Source organism: Phoenix dactylifera, chromosome 2 (assembly GCF_051530095.1).
Source record: "Phoenix dactylifera cultivar Ajwa chromosome 2, Ajwa_hap1_PhDact_Kaust_v1.1, whole genome shotgun sequence".
Taxonomy (NCBI): Eukaryota; Viridiplantae; Streptophyta; class Magnoliopsida; order Arecales; family Arecaceae; genus Phoenix; species Phoenix dactylifera.
Window position 1 is genome coordinate 419,285 of NC_143191.1, and position 19,141 is coordinate 438,425.

General features: G+C 37.8%; 2 protein-coding genes and 1 non-coding gene across 5 annotated transcripts; 1 reads left to right on the forward strand and 2 right to left on the reverse strand.

The window, feature by feature from the left end:
* Positions 1-946: 946 nt before the first annotated feature.
* On the reverse strand, positions 947-6,696 carry LOC113463225 (Polyketide cyclase / dehydrase and lipid transport protein). 2 transcript variants are annotated; one of them, XM_089928609.1, is made up of 4 exons: positions 5,575-6,696; positions 4,678-4,845; positions 2,274-2,485; positions 947-1,407 (listed from the first exon to the last, which is right to left on the reverse strand). In XM_089928609.1, exons 1-4 carry the CDS (start codon positions 6,049-6,051, stop codon positions 1,401-1,403), a joined length of 864 nt encoding a protein of 287 aa, XP_089784735.1. In that variant the 5' UTR covers positions 6,052-6,696; the 3' UTR covers positions 947-1,400. The 2 variants fall into 2 exon arrangements, with proteins under 2 accessions (XP_089784735.1, XP_038970611.3); XM_039114683.3 differs by lacking the exon at positions 4,678-4,845.
* A 141-nt stretch (positions 6,697-6,837) lies between these two features.
* Positions 6,838-11,090, reverse strand: LOC103714736 (uncharacterized protein C24B11.05-like). Of its 2 annotated transcripts, none has more exons than XM_089928607.1 (7): positions 9,624-11,090; positions 9,373-9,438; positions 9,073-9,170; positions 8,824-8,949; positions 8,091-8,426; positions 7,942-8,007; positions 6,838-7,201 (listed from the first exon to the last, which is right to left on the reverse strand). In XM_089928607.1, exons 1-7 carry the CDS (start codon positions 9,667-9,669, stop codon positions 7,052-7,054), a joined length of 888 nt encoding a protein of 295 aa, XP_089784733.1. In that variant the 5' UTR covers positions 9,670-11,090; the 3' UTR covers positions 6,838-7,051. The 2 variants fall into 2 exon arrangements, with proteins under 2 accessions (XP_089784733.1, XP_089784734.1); XM_089928608.1 differs by having other exon boundaries at positions 7,052-7,206.
* A 3,141-nt stretch (positions 11,091-14,231) lies between these two features.
* TRNAH-GUG (transfer RNA histidin (anticodon GUG)) lies at positions 14,232-14,303 on the forward strand. Its single transcript has one exon. It is a non-coding gene; the product is annotated as a tRNA-His (tRNA).
* The last annotated feature ends 4,838 nt before the right edge of the window (positions 14,304-19,141 follow it).

Sequence of the window (19,141 nt, forward strand, 5' to 3'; positions counted from 1 at the left end):
AGTAGGTTTTATCATTGCATGCAGCTAATAGACCTACAAACTTAGAATGACTATACAAATTTGAATTTCCTTTTCGATAAATAGGGAATTAACAACGGTTATCACCCCACTAGAGATAAATTGTTAGAACAAATCATTCATCGATGGATGATTATCTCAGTAAATGTTAAAGGATAAACATGGCATTTCATATGGCATTGTCGATAGCTAGAAATACTTTTACGATAACAAAGAACTGCCGCTGTAGGTGGTTATACTTGGCTTTAACATTTTCAACTTTTTCCATCAATTATGGCTTAAACTTGAAAACAAATGAGGCTCGGTACTTAGCCCTGCCTGACCCACTCAGATTTCTTCTTACTCAGGACCTAACCGCTAGAGAACCAATAATGGAGGGGCAGGAATTAAGAGATTAGTTAAGTTTGAGGAATAGAGACAAACATGTCTAGAAGATAAATTTTTTTAATACCAATAGAAGATTAAAATATGAATATTTCGCTCTAATCTAGTTAATTTAACTTCAGAACTGTTTCAAGATTTCAAGGATTAAAACATAATTACATATTACAAAAATATGAAAGCTTCCATAAACAAATCAGCAAAACCCTTTTTTTCTGAAAAAATATCAGTCCCATGGGTACAAAAAATATTTACAGTATAACAAAACCACCAATCTCTACAAAACTTACACCAGCTTCAAAGAACACCGCCATATCAAAACAACACCACCAAATCAAACTTCCCAAAAGTCTAATAACAGGCCGTATTTTCTTATCAATCTGAAATTTGTCACGTTTTGGAAATGTGCAATACCTTACCTCATAAAGCTGCACCAATTGTATCCCCAACTCTTCCACCACGGGTACCAATTTGTCTGACCAATCACAGATGCTGGTGGCCCTTTTTTCATTAACAACAAACCATTACTGAATATAAATCCCTGAACTTTCAGTCAGCATTCAATCAACACGGAAAAAAAATATATAACTGGTTTGCATTACTAGTTCACAGATGGAAAAGAGAGGAAAAGGAAAAACATTTCATGTTACACTTTAAGAAAAAAGAAAAACAAAAAGCTTGTTCTTTTGAAGCCAACACTAAGCTTGGAAGCCGTAAATAATTATTTTTCTGCAAGGTATATATAATATGATTGCTGTGGTCATCTTTTCTTGCCTCGACAAAAACCACGACATCGATCTCTCGAAGGACCAGTTTGGATGCTGCTGTCATCATAGGACTTCATTTAAATTTATAGCTCATTGCACCGTGAGATCATAAGACATTCATCTTGGCCCTGTGCTGCTTTAGAACTGCTCCTTTGTCCTCCGGTAACATTCTCTGTTTCTCCCAGCTTCCTTGACCAATTATAATAAACTCATCTCTCGAGAGCTCTTATGACGCTACGGCCTACACACGAAGAAGACCTATGAGAGCTCACAACGTACAGTTAATTTTCATGAAGTCGTGCTTGGTTTGAGAAAGAAGCAAGACTTCCAGGCAATCATCAAGCATCGCAAATGGCATAAACTACTTTTCTTTTTATGTCTTTTTGCTGTAACTTTTCTTTTTTTGATGTAACCTTTCCTTTTTATTTCAAATGAAAAGGAAGGAAGATAAATAAGTTTCCTTTACTATAAGTAAAAGTTCGTCCGCCAGTTAAATATTTTGCAGTAAATGATGCCAGAGTATTGAGTTATTGTCGTTTCAGCACCCAATCACTAAATTAACACACTCCATTATACCCACAGTCTAAAGATGGCCTCAAAAGTTTCATCTGCATCATCCACCTGGTAAGAGGCAGCTTATCCGTCGATTTAAAAAATAAAACAGATGATAAAAAGGCAGGACCACGAGGGAGGCCAGGGACAGCCATTCTAGCTTTCTTGAAGTGAACAGTTAAAAGAGAATCCTTGGCAGGTCTGGAAAAGTGGCTTGCATTCAAAAAATACATGTGGGTGGTACGTAGAAGTCATTATTACAAGAGACAGTACTGATATCTGTCAAGTAAAAACTGCAAGGACAGAAGACCTGATCAACAAAATGATCATAGGAAGCTTCAACTGTATGGGCTGATCTGGTGGGATGAACACTGGGATCTAGTCTATAGAAACTGAATAGTTCAAGAGGAACTGTAGGTGTTATGCAGCAATCATAAGCTTACCAGGAAAATGTTTGCAATCCAAAAATGCCCAACAACAAATGAAGTTCTCATGGATAACCTAGCAGAACTTAACAACACATGCAAAACAAATGGAGAATGTTGCTGCTGTTACCAGGTAGGAAGAGCCTCATGCCCCACTTCTTGAACTCTTTGGGCTTCTTCTCGAATACATTGAAGGTTAATTTTGATCTCTCTGCACACGCGCCCTTCAAGTAGGCGCACAGGAATCCAAAGCTTTGGTTCCAACTCTACAAAATATAAAAGTGTTGTCTGGAATCCTTTCCCCTCCATAGTTTCTTCATCTTTGCACATGTCATTGTCAATCTGCATAGACCCCAGGTTAGCATTTTAGTTTATTTTAAAGCCTAGGCTAAAAATATATAATTATCTTGTATCTGGAATTTATGTCTAAATAGTAACTACAGAAGATTATGGCTATCATATAGTGCCCAAAGAATTCTTGCCTGCAGATTGGGTTTTCCTATGCATAAGCATATCAGGTTTGTTGCTTAAGGTTCCTACACTAAGATGAAGGAAATAGTAACATTTATCTTAAACAATCATAGGTGCAGGCAATCATTGGACACCTAAAGGATCCAAAAGCTGAGAAAACAAACAGCATTATATAAATCTTACATTGACTAAATGCACAAAATCTGACTGGCATGGTAGCTGCATAATGATGTCAGTGAACAAAATATTTTCTCTGCCGATTCCTGTTTTCTTTTGTGTTACAACATTTAATCCGAAAAAGAATGTGATTTTGGTCTAGCCTTACTTGCCATGCTAGAGATACACAGCCCAAAATGATAAATGAGAACCAGTGCCGACATTAGGGAATAATTCCAGAGACAAAAAAGAGAAGCAAGATAGTACCACCCACGGTTTCATGAAATCCACCATAAATCTATAACCCTAGATAAAAGAGGATGGTCAAAGGTCAACTCGTTGTTGCCTGAATTGGGTTCGCTGGCTAGGTCAGATATTGATAAAGATTGGCTCAGTCAGGTATTGGGATTCGGTGAATCCAACCAACTTAGTTTCTATACATGTTCTTATTATGAATTCATGATGCCTTCCTATTTCTCTCCTCCTCCTCCTCCTCCTCCTCCTCTTCTTCTTCTCCTCACACCCAACCACCATGCCGCTCACCTCTCGGCCATAATTAAGATGGTAATTGTATTTGGCTACTATTAAGTAAAATTTAGTACATCATGCCACAAAAAAAGCTTTACCTTATTATTTTTTGCTGATTATCAATCAACCAAAAATATTTTTGTTTTCCAATATCCAGTACATAACATACGTTAAATAATCTTTCAAATAAGAGATCAAATATGATAATAAGTTTTTGCTTGAACAGGTATTCATTGTTCATATAAGTATCTTAAATCATGAGCAAGCTATCATGAAAAAATGGAGGGTTTGTCAAAGAGGCTTTGAAATATAATATGATTTTCAATTTAAAAGGCAACAACGGTATTGGGAATTATAAAATCAATATATGGTGGCTGCAGTCAAGAGCACTTGTAGTATAATAATATTATATAATTAAGCTACATTAGGTTTGGCCATGACAAAAAGTGTAATTGAAGCATCGGCCAAAAGTGTCAAGATGTGGGTACATGTACAGAAGCATGATATTAGCATACAATAACTTCAAATGGAAATTCTCACTATGAAATTCAATCCTTGGTACTTCTTAAATCTGGCAACCAAAGGAGACACCTGTGAACTAATAAAGTAGAAGAAATGGGTAACTACCAAGTGCTAACGACCATGGTTAACTTGATTGTGGACTATGCCCCACTGAAGCATCATAAGTTTGTCCCAGCGGCTAGCACATTATGATTATTCTCTACAATCAAGTAATATTTGGGCTTCTCATTATGCTACTCATGTGTATCATAAGATCTCTCTTAGAGGATATATAATAATAGATCCTAGACAAAATGCTTGTCCTAGAAGCAAAAGCAATGAATGTAATGTACTTTTTTTTTGTATGACCTGCTTGGGACTTCAGCTAAGTTAGAATGGCCAAAAGAATAAAAGTTGGAAGACGCGATGAAAATATTAAGGGAATATTGAAGGATTTCTCAGAAAAACTTACTTGTCTATCTTCTATGCAAATTTGTATTGCTCAGGTCCTAATGTGAAGATGCAGGGCTATCGGACTTTAGGGGAGGGAAGAGATGTATGATGTCCTATCTCATGTTTTAGGAAGAACTTTTATGACATGGAGGTGAAGGAGGCGAGCCTCCTAGCTTTCCCTTGAAAAAGGGACAGAATTTATTCTACTTCTCACCCTCTCTCTCTTATTTTATTAGCTTCCTTTTTGATCTATCAACTCTTCTGTTGTTATAAAAGAATTTTTAAAAAAGGCCTATCTACAACCCATTACTTTCTACTGGTTTTAGTAGTTGGTGAGTGAAAGGTTCTTAAACGCCTAACAAAAGGCATGACCTCAGAAAAATAAAGTTCCCAGAAAAATGAAACGAACGGCAAGAGATGCTCACCTGTTCGATGGACCATTTTCCTTCAAAGGTATGAAAGTCACCTTCCACCATTTTAAATTCAATATCCCTCCTCCGACCAAAAGGTAAGATCTCAAGATCTCTCTCATAGCAATCTAGCACACCATTGGCATTAAATTTCAAACCAAGTGCCAGGTCCTGCTGACCAACCTGTATCAAAAACTTTCATTCAGCAATTTTTCCAACTTCTATTTCAAATTGCTAAGAAATTTCACTCCAAATATTCTTCATTCCTCCAAGAAATTGTAAAATCCATAAATCTATGACGTTTATCGTTGGAGAAATTAGTAAAATTGATGTCTTCAAGAATAAAACTTTGATAGATTTTCCCGAAATTCCATACCAAACCTAATAGCTTCCAATGAAAATTCATAAACAGAGAAATCAAGTAAAGTTCATGAGTTAATACTTGTAACTTTGTCAAATTGCTACATCTGAAACCTACTAGAATCTTCGTTATAATTGTAATTTGCAAAAGGAACCTATAGAGAGATCAAGCAAAGTTGAAGACCTCATAACTCTGTCAAATTGCTTAGTCCGAAACCTACCAAATTTCAGAAACAATTGTAACTTTTGTAACTTTACGACATACGCAGAGAAATCACGTAAAGTTCATAATACTCTGTCAAATTGCGAAGAAGTTCCGCGCCACCGTGTACGAAATTCCTCAAATTTAATTATAAATTTCATAACTTTGTCACATGTATACAAGAGAAATCGAGTACAGTTCATGACTTCCCAGCCGGCCTACTCAAATTGGTCATAAAAATATTTCGTAATGTTGTGGCATATCTATCAAGAAAAAATCGAGTAAAGTTCACGAGTCTGTATCATAAAATTAGAGAATAACGATTTTTTTCAGCACACGAAATTAATTACCTGATAGAGCCGGGCGAATTTGTCCTTCTTCTCGATCAGCTGGCTGACGGCCAAGTTGGGGATGAAGTCGGCGAGGCCATCGTAGTCGGTGAGGACGCTCCACACCGTCTCCAGGTCCGCCTCCACCCGTATTCTGGCCCGGATTCTCCGCCCATTCTTCTTCTCCAGCTTCTCGATCTCGATCTCGAAGCTTCCATCACCACCGTCGTCGCCGGAGACGGAATCGGGATCCGGTGCCGGCTTCGGCTCCTCAAGGCCGTCTTCCGGCGAGGAAGGAGGAGTGAATCCGATCGGCTCGGGTGTGGATTCGGAGACAAGGGAGCGTCTGAAGGGGCGAGGGAAGACGGTCTCGGGGCGGGTGGACGAGAAGAAGAAGCAGCGGGTATGGGAGGGATACTTCTGCTTCCGGGGGAAGGAGAAGGGATGAAGAGAGAGGGGGAAAGAGGACGGTGATTGAATAACGGCCGAACCCAGCATCTCTCCCGGCTCTACTCGTTGTTCACTTGAGATACTTTTTCGCTGACGTATTTTCGTTTTTGAGAAAATATCTATAGCAGGCCCTATACACCTCCTCCGCTCCTCCTCCTCATCCTCCACTAGTGCTGGAGGTGGGCCGAGTTGGCCCAGGCCGCATCCCTAACCTATCCGAAACAGGCAATCCGAGTGGGTCGGACCTGAATTAGCCAGGGCCTCCCCGAACCTTGAAGAAGACCGGCCGTTTTCCTTCCTATTCTCTCTCTCTCTGAGGTTGGGCGGGCCTTCCATAACAGAAGCAAAAGTCCAACTTGGTTCAGATTAAATATTCCATCCTATTGGATGGACGCCACGTCATCAGTCTCCCCGCACTCAAACCGAACAGATCCCGCCACGCCGCCATAGATTTTGCCTCCAAGTCCCAATTAAGATGCTCGGCTCCTCTCTTTTCGCTTCCCATGTGGGACTAAATATCATCGCCCCTCTCGCTCCAGAACCAGCAACATGCGAAGGTTCGGAATGGAGTTCAAAGCTTGGCGTTTTCCTGCAGGGGAACTCCGGAACGGTGTCTCCATTAATTGCTGGAGCTCATCAATCGCTCCTTGGGTTCAAAACAAATACAGAAAACAGAAGTAATACCAAACGGACCCTAACAAGTCTCCTCGTCTCCACGAGTCTCTGGAGCCTCTCTAGTGTGTCTTGGCCTACTCAGGGTTTCTGAATAGTTTCTGCTATAAAAGTTTAGTCTCAACAAAGTGCATCCTTCGTGAAGCATAAAAGGCCAAAATGGAATGGAAAAAGGTACTTTCTCTGGTATAAAAAGATAAGAAAAGGAGATCGATAGATAGTGAAGCATGCATCCTCACTAGTTGGCACTTGGCATTCTCAATCCAACTTGTCCCTCACTTAAATTTTTTTTCATGCAGGTTGGTTACAAATCTCTGAGGTTACATTCAATCAGTAAGGGGGGAAAAGGCAACAAATAAGCCATATACGGTAAGGTTTAAGCAAGAACTATAGCTTCAACTGTTGTGGATGTAAGAACTGATTTGGAATCATCTCCACCCTCCCATATCTCAGGCAATGCTTCTCTAATGTTGTGGATGCTCCTGAGTGCGTGATCAGCTCCCGGAACTAGCACTGAGCTCCCAACCTGCACTTCATGAAAAATGCATTAAATGAAACTATGTTTCTAAATACAATAGCAGTCCTAGAGTTGATGGATCTACCATCTTGTGTCACTTATATCCTCCAATGCTTGCCCTCAGAGGAGGCCAATGTCTAAAATAGTAGGTATTGTTCGGAAAAAAAAATGTCGCTTCTAGATCAAATAGCATCCTATTTAGTTTTTCAGGGAAAAGTATAATTTCCCTGCTAGAGGCAAGGAATAGAAAATTTGAAAAATGATAAGAAGCTAATGGAAGTTTAGAAAGAGTTAGATAATTGACAATTAGAAAAGAATGAACAACAGAGAATAAAGGTTTCTGTGGAAAGAATTGGATAACTAAAATCAGAAAACAATGAAAAAAACAGAGAATAAAGTCGACTGATTTATTGATATATTTACTTGTGTAGCAATAAACATGGAACGCAAAAGCAGGAAAAAAAATACAAACAAAGACCGCTTCCAAGAATTTAGGTACAATTATTAATTTGTAGTTGATACTACTTATTGAATAGGTTGCAAATAATTTGAAAAATGAAAAGTTCGTGAAACATTAAATAGATTTTAATGAAGTCAGTTATATGAGGATAACTTCACAATTGTTAGGCCGAGGAAAGGAATCAACAATAGATAAGCTTTTAGTAGTTTTCACAAATATTTTTACAATTGAGTTTCATAAATAGGAATAGCAGCCTCCTTGGAGTTTATAAAAGAAAGCATCCACTTACAATGACAGTGTGCAGGCCTGCTGCCTTTCCTGCTGCTATGTTTCTGGCGCTGTCATCAAAAAAGATCTAAGAGTAGGAAACTATCAGTCCCAATATGTTCAGATACATCAGCAAATCAAACCTAAGATCTCGGATTCAAGTTGACTTACTGTTTTCCTGGGATTTATATTTGCAATCTTGATTGCAGCTTTGATGGCTTCCAAAGAGGGTTTGCATAGAATCAGCGTATTGGAATTCACATTACTTGGATCGCCACAATAAATTGTATCAGTCTCTGAATTGGTTACACTGAAAGATCCATCACCATTTTGACCCATAGACTGAATAACAGTTGAAGGCACAGTAATGTCCTTCTCATCATGATGGTCAATAGGTCTAGGAGGTGGATTGAGAGTTTCGAAGCATATTACACCTTCAAAGCAGTCTTCTAGACCTAGCTTTCTGAGAACTTTCTCAACATGAGTTTTGTCAGCATTTGTAAAGATCTGCACAAAGGCATCAACCACTTAATTGATATGGCAGTCCAAAAGGATTCAATACTCCTTTTTTTTTACAAGTTAATGCAGTGTGTGCATCATAAGTCAAACCAGTAGTGCTGATTGGACATTTTAATCATTCCACTAGTGGGGATACAGATTCTCATATTCCAACCTGTTCTAAGATTAACTATAGTTCTTTTGTGTTAAAAAAACAATTACTCCTTTAAACAATCACATCCAACTTTAAGAATGTAGTACTGAAAAACAAAGAATTCAATTGCAGATTTGCATACTATTTCTTGATGGGGTACTGAAAGAAGCAGATTCTTCACCTTTAAACAATTATATCCATCTTAAGAATGTATTATCGAAAAGTAGGGAATTCATTTGCAGATTTTCATACTGTTTTTCGTTGGGGTATTGAAAGAAGCAGATTCTTCAACATGGGATCAGGTCCCAATATCTCGTATGGCAGCTGGCCGTGAACATACGCATGGAATTCATCATTGTCAAATTGGAATCCCAGTGCCTGTAAGGAAGAGCAGAAAAAAACAAAAATAAGATATTTAATATCGACAAGAACCATGGGTAGAAATCAGGAGCATTACAAACTAACTTAACTAAGGGTTCATCGACGACTAAGAAATTGTACCTTAAGCCCAGCCATTGTTGTTCCATATTCCATGTACAATTCCATGCACATCTTTGGGACTTGGCTTTCTTCAATTTGGAGATGGTGTAGCATGTAATCTGTGGTTTAACATGGTTCAGTGGCTTTGATACTGACATGATACCTCGTTAGCTGTAGACTAATCATTTATTCTTTCACGAAAGTAGCAATAGACGAATTGTTTATGAATGAGTACTTTTGTTTAAACAAGACTTCTTCTGATCCTCTGGAGAAGTGATTAAAATAATAAATCTGTGAATCTCATGGTACTCTTGAGCTTACCTTGTATGTTCTTGCGACAGGCTAAGTTGAGGCCCAAACTTGAGGGATATAAGGTATCATCCATATCTAGGGATATGAAACAAACAAGCAGTTATCCCCAAAAAAACATTAAAGCACCATCAATTTACAGAACTCATTCCAACTAATTGTTGTGTAAAGAAGAAGGGAAATATCTATAAACATGTTTTCTTTTCCCTGTTCCTTGAAATTTGTTGAAATTTCGAAGTATAATTCCTAGACTCTCAGCTTACCGAAGAGCAAGCACTCATACTTGGCCCCAGTACCAGTAGAATCCATCCGAGATTTTTAATCCTGCAAGAATTCTATAAAAAACATAAGCTTTGCAAGTGAGGGAACTAACTCAAAACCAAGGTTTTAAATCTCGTCGGATAGGGTGTTCCTGTTTCTTCGCAAAACTAGATTCCCCGCTGTCCGGCCCCATCTCGGCAGCTGTTCTGATAGGTATTCTTCGTCTCTCTCACCTTCTTTCATTTATTTTTTCTTCTTCCCTTCCTTTCTTTCTTTTTCTTCTTCCTTCATTTCTTTCTTTCCTTTCATTTCTTCTCCCTTCATTTCCTTCTTTCCTTTTTCTTATTCTTTCCTTCCTTCCTTTCTTTTTTTTTACTCTTAATCTTCTTCGTCTTTCCTTCTTTCCTGTTTCAGAATCCTGCTTTGGTCCTAATCCTGTTTTCTCACAGAAATGGGGCAAGACAGCTAGGGCACCACCATCCCACTGGGATTTAAAACATTAAAACAACATGCAACCAAAGTTATATACTGAAAATACTATCTCCATCTATGAATTAGGCCACATTCATGAGTAGTCTTAGAGTGAGGTCCATAGGGGAGGAAATTTCAGGTCATATAAGTAACTAGATCCTCATGGCAAATTCAGTGTAACACAGTGGCAGAAGTATTCCGCTCAAAAAAACATAGCTAAAGAAAGATATTCGGTTTCAGTATGTGAATTGTACTGGAATTCTACTCGATGAAGGCCACTAAACAAGTTAACAGATTGCTAATTAAGAAAGGGGAGCATTTGATGAAATCCATGACAGGGAAATTGTGAGAATGAACTGAAAGAAGAAGGAGAAGAAGGAAATGTGAAATTATTAAAACTTTGAACTGAGAATCCAAACAACATAGTTCAAGGAGAGAAAGGGGAGGCAAGTACATTTAAGGAGACATTCAACCGATTGATCTCTATAAAGGATAGATAAATTATTAAATAATACAATGTAACCATGGTTTGGACATAGTGACTAGTATTCTGCTCAGAGCACATAATAAACTATAAATTTATTAAATACGATAAAGAGAAACCATCAAGAGAGCAAACAAGCACAAGAGTCAAGACTCGAGCAATTCCGTAGAATTTATCGACACAAAGAAAACCATATAAAGGTTCAAAAAACTCATCAAAAATCAAGAGAAGATCCAGGAATGAAACATATCAATAAGCAAAAAGCAGTATAGAGAAATCATTTTCTGCCCAAACACAGTGAGGCATCATATAATTACCAGAAAGAGGCAAAATCAAATGAAAATATGGACAAGTACAGACCAAGTTACCACCCAAAAAATAGCCCCCAAATGCAAAAAGAACGGCTCCTAAAACTCTATCTCTGGTTGGTTCCAATCAACTTCTCAGGTGCTCCTATTTATGCAGATCTAAGGAAACCTAAGTTTGTATGATAATAGATGACACTTGAGTGTGAAGGGAGCACATCTTTTAGTGCACCGAATTATTTGATGCCCTCTCCTTTTCCAGTTTGTGCCTTCGTGGTCACTTTCTACTAAGGCCCAAGTGCCTTCCCGCGCAGACAAAGACCACACACACACACACACAGATATATATATATATATATATATATATATATATATGTATATATATATATATATATATATATATATATATATAATGCAGCAGAGTGACACAATGGCTGATAGAAATATATAGTGTTGGAGAAGCTTGGACAGGTGCTCGTGTGCTTTAACTTTTCCTGGTGGATCTTATCCGGAAAAAAAAAAAAAAAAATCATTGTGAGCATAGGATTTGGGCCTCCGAATCCAATTTCAGTGGGCTTGGTTAAACTGTTGGCTTAATATCCCGTAGAAAGTGGGCTTAATAATTAACTCAAAATAATTCTAGAAAAATTATGAAAATGGGAAAATAAAATGGGATAGCGTATTTCGTTAAGATCCTATATTTGATAATATCACCAGAAGAGTATTCATAATTTCCATCAGAATACCATTGCACCATATTTTGTAAATAATGACGACATACCTAATACATCACAATGTCCTTGGATTATTTAAGAATGACATCTATTCTTAAGTTTGATGCAAAAACTCAAAAGGTTTACGAATATGTAAAGGAAGGCTGCAAGATTTGATGATTATTGATGATTTGTGAATATAGTTTGGCACGTTGAATTGTTGATTATCGATTGAAATATATAATTCATTCATCTACTCTCCTTAAAATTGGAATCTACCTAAATTATTTGTCTCCATTTTTTTCTTTATCAATTCGAGCTCATTGATGCAAGGGCCTTGAATGTTGGTCTTACTTCAGGAAATATCTGTGAATAAGTTATATTCTCATAAGTAATCTTAGTTTTATGCCACTTGGATTTAACCCTCCCCTCACACTTCCAGCATAAATTTAGAACAGCCAATATTATCCTTAAAAAGAAAGAGAGGCTAAAAAGAAAAATTTGTTAACTGTTCTTTGTTGCAAAGCTTAGAAAAAATCTAGGCCATGTGTTACACATTTTTTTTTTTGGTACATGCTTCGTTTTATTTTATTTCCTTCTTTTCTAAGGTAGCTGCCATTTTAGCCAGTTTGTCGTCATTGTACATTATGTATTTGATATTCTTAGTGTCAACTGACCAGTTGATCCCCATGAGCTTAAGCTGCTTGACTTCCCCTAACTTGCATGGTTAAGTACCATTTAGCATCATCCTCTGTTCTTAGTTTTAATGAAACCAAGACCTATTTCTTCTTCTTTTTATTTTTTTTTGAAAATCAGAATACAAGAAGTCACTTTGCATTGTGGTGGTGGTGAGATTTCCGTTTTCAGAAAAATTGTAAGCTATAAAATTGGCAGCTTTTACTCTCTCTTTTTTTTGTCAAAAACTTGGAATGTTTTTTCAAAAAAAATAAAATAGTAAATGAGTGTTTTGCCTCTGTTTTCATGTTGTCATAAACAAAAAACAGAAAGTAAAATATGGCAAGGATGCCACACTAACCCTCAACTAACTAATTAATCTAAAAAGATTAAGCTAATGAGGAAAGAGTCAGCAATGTATACAGGCTTACAACCTTACATGGTCTAATGAGTTAGAAAATATCAGAATTAGAATAGCAAATGACCATGAAAAATTATATAATAACTAGCATGGAGAGAATTAAATTTTTGATCTACTGCAAGTCTAAACTCTAATACCTTGTTAATTGATCAGTTGACCTAAAAAGCTTAATTTAATAAGAAAATAGTCGACAATGTATGTTGAGCTTAATAGAGTTTTATTTTTTCCCCCTGATAAAGTGGTAAGATAAGTCAATAGATATCCAGCTTGTTTCATTTCCTAAAATATAGATCTCTATGTACAATATTTAGATTTGCAAAGCTAGACCTCAAAATCTGAAGGTTTCTTGGCCTTCCCTAAAGTTTTTTTTTTTCCTCCAAAAAAACACATTCTACATCTCTCAAATTAATATGCTGGTATTCCAACCAGTAAAAATAAAGAGCGATCCCTCTATCTTGACACAAACCGACGCCATCACCCCTGCAACTACCACCAGAAACCAACAAAATTAAATCAACATAAACTTCAAACCATATAGAACGTGAGTCCAGCTCTTTTGGAATTTCTTGTAAATCAAGTCGAAAGTCATGTAAATCACGAGAGCAAGCAACAATTGAGAATTTGATTTGCAATGAACTTAATGCGACTATTCATAAACTACTGTTAAAAAGGATTCTAAGTTACTTGCTACGACACAAAAGTCTTAACCTGACATGGTCAACAGGTCAAAATCAAGGTCAATGGTCTAAGTTTGTGGGATCAGCAACTCCAGCTAGAGCTGCACTCAAGTCAAAATTTTTCTTTCATTCGTTTCGTTTCAGTATGCCACCTTCCGAGAGGAGAGGAGTGGCTTAATCTAATCTAATAGTGGCTTAATCCAAGGCGCCACCACCCCGGAGCCATGGAAAGTGCGCTGGGCGACCCAAGTGGAGGAGGGGTGAAGATCCTGGTCCGGATGCTCCAGAGCTTCACCATCCAGCAGGGCAGCATCATGGACTTCCAGCTCGATCGCCCCCTTCCTCGTCCCTGCCGTCTCCATCCCGGTCATCCCCCTCGTCTTCGTGTTCCTCCTCTGGTTATCCTTGCAGTATGCATGCTATTTTCAGTATCGCCGACAAGTCTACACTGGTTGGACTGATGGAGTTCTTCTGCAGCGAGGCCCCCAGCCGGCATGCGGTCCCTCTCTACGTCCTTCGATCTCATGGCTCCTCCTCTCCCTTGGGTACTTCGTTAACACCGCTTTTGTGTGCGCCATTGACGGCGTGACAGCGAGGTTAGCACCCAGTGGGGATGGGCGGCTGCATGGGATAGCTGGACCTGAAACAAAGAACAACTTGGATCTTTCGGGCCACACCGGGCTGCCTCAACTTTGTGCACTATTCGTTTTGTGCCCAGTGGCAGTAATGTTGACCTGGATCGTTCTAATCGATGGTATGTGCTCGAGTGTTCTGGAGAAGACCGAAGCCGATCAAGGACTGCGTAGTACAAGGTGAGATAGTATGGATACATTATTCATATAAAAGCGCTGCCAGAAAAATCAAGTGGCTGTAGTTTAGTGGTTAGAATTCCACGTTGTGGCCGTGGAGACCTGGGCTCGAATCCCAGCAGCCACATGATTTTTTTTTTGCGCAAAAAATCAAATTGAATGGCATTCAGGTATTCCATGACAGACAACTTTTATTCATAAATTTTACAAGTATTTTTTTTATAAAAAAAAATTTACAATGATTCCATTGCTAAAAAGCACTGCATCCGCTGTGTTTGGTATTTGGTGAGTGAGAGAACTGCATTGAGGGCTAGGGCTACATTAACAAAAGAACTGCCATGGTAGGTGGGAGAACCACCAGATCTCCATTATGCTCTGCTGCTTTGCTTCATAACCAAATCAGAGGAAAGCGATGTGACCTGCGTCCATGATCGAAGTTACTGCATGGATTACCTTTTTCCAACAGTCCACCTATGCTTTTAAGTTAGCCCATCATTTTCTAATATGTTAATGCTATCTCCTTTAGGCGAAAGTCCAGTTGTTGATGGCATAACTCATAACCCTGTTAATTGAAATGGACAGCTCCAACAAAGCGAAGTTTATAAACTTCTACCCTGACTTTTGACCATTGATAGGTAATTAACTTTTGTCCACCATTAAGAAGAGGAAACTTCTTCTACCAAAAATATATATAAAGAAAAATTAAAAACTTTTTTGAAACTTTTTTCGGACCGTGCATGTATACAAAGAGGCAAACATGATCGCCTCATACACAGTCCATCATTCCGAAGAGACCCTTTGAACCAACCATACTGCCTCTTTCTCACTAAGCTGTGTTCTTTTTTTTGATTCTGTTGGCCTGAGAGATTAGTGTGAGTAGCTGATATATATATATATATATATATAAACTTCTTTTCATGAGTGGCTAAAAAAAAGTGGGGAGAGTTATCGGCGATTAGTGAGGTATAGGCATGTTTATTGGAAAAAAGAAGGTTCTTTAACATTATTTCATGGAGTTTCACTTTCGTATGCTCTCTACATTTTACTCTTCACATGCATACTTAAATGATTTAACCATAATATCTAAATCTCTCTTAAAATATATAATTAAATAATTCACATTGAGCATAAAGACATGAAACACTGGACAAAATTTCATTGGTCATATCCATCTGTTGATATATATAAATTTATATGTAAGGACAATATTTTACAATTTATATAACTTTCTAATTCAATAGTATATACATATACGTAAGCCAAAGAAAATCTTTGACTTTTTTTTTTTTTAGAAAATAGTGGAAAGAAACACTTTGTGTAGACTGCACCAAATGAAACAATGCGATTCCGTTGATATGCAAATTTATCGAGGGATTTATAAGCTATGGCTGACTTGCACTAACAGCGTACTCTAATAGGTAGCTTGCTGCTTCTCATCGAGAAAAAAAAAATATCAGTCCCAACCCAAATAAAAAAAATAAAAAAATCTAAACTAATTCATCGCTATAGCAAAGTTTGATTTCTTTAGATTCTGTCAAATTTTAGGACATGTGCCCATGTAGTGATAAAGAAGTTTAATGACGGAAAATCTTTGATGTAATAAAAAAAATTACCATTCTAACATCTTTTAGTCGAGCATTGAAGACTTCAACTAAAAACCTTTTGTAAAATTGTATTTGTAACTAATGGCTACTATTAGTTTTTGCAATAAAATATAGTTGACAATAATAGAAAAGAAATATTATTTACTCCACAAACTGGCCAGAAAGGTAGTAAAACGAGATTTTTCAGCAACTTGTTGAGAACACAATGAACATTTAGATCACTTGGCGATGTCTTGAGAGTTGTATAAAATTTGAATCTACATATTCTATATAATGAGGATATTCTCTTCGACTTCGTTGCAAGTTTTGCGAATTTTCGTACATCTTTGGGACTCTATTATTGTTATTCATCCATTATAAAATAGATGAGGAAGACTTGTTTGACTTGCAATCATTTGTTCTTAATCGTGTATACATAACGCAAATATTGTAAACTAACCAACTTTGATTGATCATTATTTATGACAAAAAAAGGAAAAATGACTCTGTTGCTATTGGGGGGATCTGATCTAGACCTAAGCAATTATTTTTAACCACTAGGCTTGGTGTTGGCCAGGCTGAAGTAGAGGTTCTTAGCCCACCAATCAAACTAGGCCAATATTTTGGCGCCTGATAGAATCAGCTGAAATAAAAGAATCTCTCTCTCTCTCTCTCTCTCTCTCTCGTCACTAGTAGCTCACTGCATCTCCAATATATGGATATCCTTGGTATTCTTTCCCTTGCCCCCTCTTTCTCCATAAATAATGAACGTAGAATTATTGGGGTACAAACCCCCCAAGTTGTTAAAGCCATGCTAGGTTTGTCATAAGCCTAGATTTTCATGAGGGCCTGAAACTAGGGTGGACCATGAGAAGCTGTAGGAATCTATTGGAAACTAGGGTAGGCTTGAAACGGGGATAAGGTTGCTTGCAGGGAAAGGATGAAATCATTTATTCCAAGTGCAAATTTTGTACCATCCCTATATCCAAATCTATTCCAGTATTAGCTCTAGCTACTGCCTACTGGGGATAACAATAAGTTATTCCTGAAAAACTTGTTCTCCTGCCAATTCTGGCCCACAGCGCCGACACCCCATGGCATTACCCTGAAGGCCTGGAATAAAATTAAACCTTAATTAACGATAAATAACAATGATTCTTCATATACGCCATACAGGGGACGGGACGGCCTTTGGAAGTATCGCAAACAGCTGTCATTTCGAACCTTGTGCGGATCCAATTTCTCGCTAGAGAGGTTCCTCGCGACCCTCGATCGACCTACCGGCTGCCTGACCCTTGTCCTTCTTAATAATAATAATAAAACAGGGGAGGAATAACTTATATTTATATCAAGACATTTGCGAATCTAGATGTTTAATACATATGTCTATTTAAGAAAACTGAGAGGAATCATTAGAGCAAGGTGACCTACATGCGTGCCGTTGTGCACTAGTTTTGTAGCTGCATGTCGATCTTTCTTCTTACATCTCTATATTCAGAGACATATTTTTTTAACAAGCATGTACAGGACCATGATTTTGGTTACAATCCTTCCTGCAACACATTTAACAGATTTATTTGGAGCAGCAAAACGAACGGTGATCATGATGCGTGGAAAATTTACTTCAAAATGCCAAAACGCTGTGTGATTAAGGCTCTCGCATAGCATCATCAAGTGTATAACGTGCATGGTGTGAGATCAGAGCTACATAGCAAGCCGTTCGTGGCCGTGTCTAACCACTAAGATCATGACAGATTTGTCCTCGAGCCACCAATCCAACGGTGGGGTCATCCCAGCCGAAAGAAAAAAATAAAAACAAGAAAGCTGGAACAGCCCCTTGAAAGGGAGCTCCCTTGTCTACATCATCTCGGTGTCGGCAGGGCTGAAAAGAATTTCTCCGATTTTCTGAATGCACCACTACCGTTCCTTTCTTTTTAGGTGAAAGTCCATGCATTTCGCCGGCCTGAGCGGCGTGAGTTACAGCTCAATTATTCTGAAGAAAAACTCAACCATCATGGCCAGTTGGATTCAGAATGCCCGTGTAGCAATGGAGGAAAACTTCTGCTTCGAGATATTTGGGCTATGATGAGTGAAAAAGTGGTCTTTTAGATTTGGCATGTATTTAGAAATACCAATGGAGGAGCCGTGGACTAAGTGACTTTTTATGCGGTCTGTCACTTTCGGGAGCACCCTATGAGCCCAAAAAGAAGAGTTGTCTAGAATACTTCAAAATTTATTATTTTTTAATTTTATTAAATATATTTGTAATATATTTTTTAACTTAAAAAAGAAAAAGAAAAAGAAAAAGAAAAAGGAGGAGAGATGGAAGGCCATGTAGAAATCCCGGAAGAGCTCCAAGTCCAAGTCGCTTTACATATCCCCATGGTCACCCTTTTCTCGTGATGGCGGCCATAAATGCCGTCCCGAGACCGCGACAGGTTCATGCAAGCTCGTATGGGGATAAATCATCATCCACGCTACCAATCTAGAGTGCTTCAGCTCTAACGAACGAACATGGAGACGGCTTTGGAAGTCATCATTAGCATGAGAACTTTGGATAGGAAATCTGGTGGATGCCCAAATAAAAGTAAATTGCACCAGATCCCATCTCAGAAGGTCCCACTGGAAAGCTAGGCAAAACAAGTGCACATGAGCAAGTTATTCTCAACCTAACCATTTTAAAAGCTCTCCGTAAACCTAACCATTATAAAAGCAAAAGCTTGCTATTCTCATCAGCATGGGGTACCCTTTGAGCCTTTCTGACAATGTGGACATCAAAATGTTCTATTCCTTGCACCAACTTGCATGGTAGGGTATCCTTTGTCCCCCATGTTAAGGTTGTGGAGTTTGTAGATTTATGGTAAATTGTATGATATTATCTTATTCACCCACAATATTGGAGATTAGCTTTCCCTTTCAAATGATCCAAAATAGAGATCAAACAGCCGCCCTTCCTTTCCCTTAGAAAAAAGAAGAAAAAAAAGCTCTTCCTCGATTCTTTACTAATGCAACCATTTTCCAAAGAGCACTACTGGCCCTAATTATGATAGCCAAAAATAGCAACAAAAAAAGAAAAAAAAAATTGCATTGCGTCGTTGGCTTACATCTGCCACCACCAGAGGATTGGTGCGGTACAGGAGATCAAAAAAGACGCAATATATGTGTGTGTAGTGTAAAAGTCCAACTATTTATTATTATTATTAATTTTTTATGAGATTCGGATTGGTTGCCCTAAAGTTATTTCAATATAGTTCTAGTTTAGCTTATAATTTTATAATTTTACTGGTTATATTGATCCAATTCATAAATTTAATAAAATTTTTAACTCAATAGTCTAAATAAATTTTAATTATAATATCAAATTATTTTTTTTTGAAAAACT

Bases quoted from the DNA above. Each gene is read 5' to 3' on its own strand.
- LOC103714736 (XM_089928607.1), bottom strand. From the start codon at position 9,669: ATGGATTCTACTGGTACTGGGGCCAAGTATGAGTGCTTGCTCTTCG. The intron at 9,439-9,623 runs GTAAGCTGAGAG...TCATATCCCTAG, and splicing joins GTATGAGTGCTTGCTCTTCG to ATATGGATGATACCTTATAT. The intron at 9,171-9,372 runs GTAAGCTCAAGA...GTTAAACCACAG, and splicing joins CTGTCGCAAGAACATACAAG to ATTACATGCTACACCATCTC.
- LOC113463225 (XM_089928609.1), bottom strand. From the start codon at position 6,051: ATGCTGGGTTCGGCCGTTATTCAATCACCGTCCTCTTTCCCCCTCTCT. The intron at 4,846-5,574 runs GTAATTAATTTC...TTTTTGATACAG, and splicing joins AATTCGCCCGGCTCTATCAG to GTTGGTCAGCAGGACCTGGC. The intron at 2,486-4,677 runs GTGAGCATCTCT...GGGTCTATGCAG, and splicing joins GAAAATGGTCCATCGAACAG to ATTGACAATGACATGTGCAA.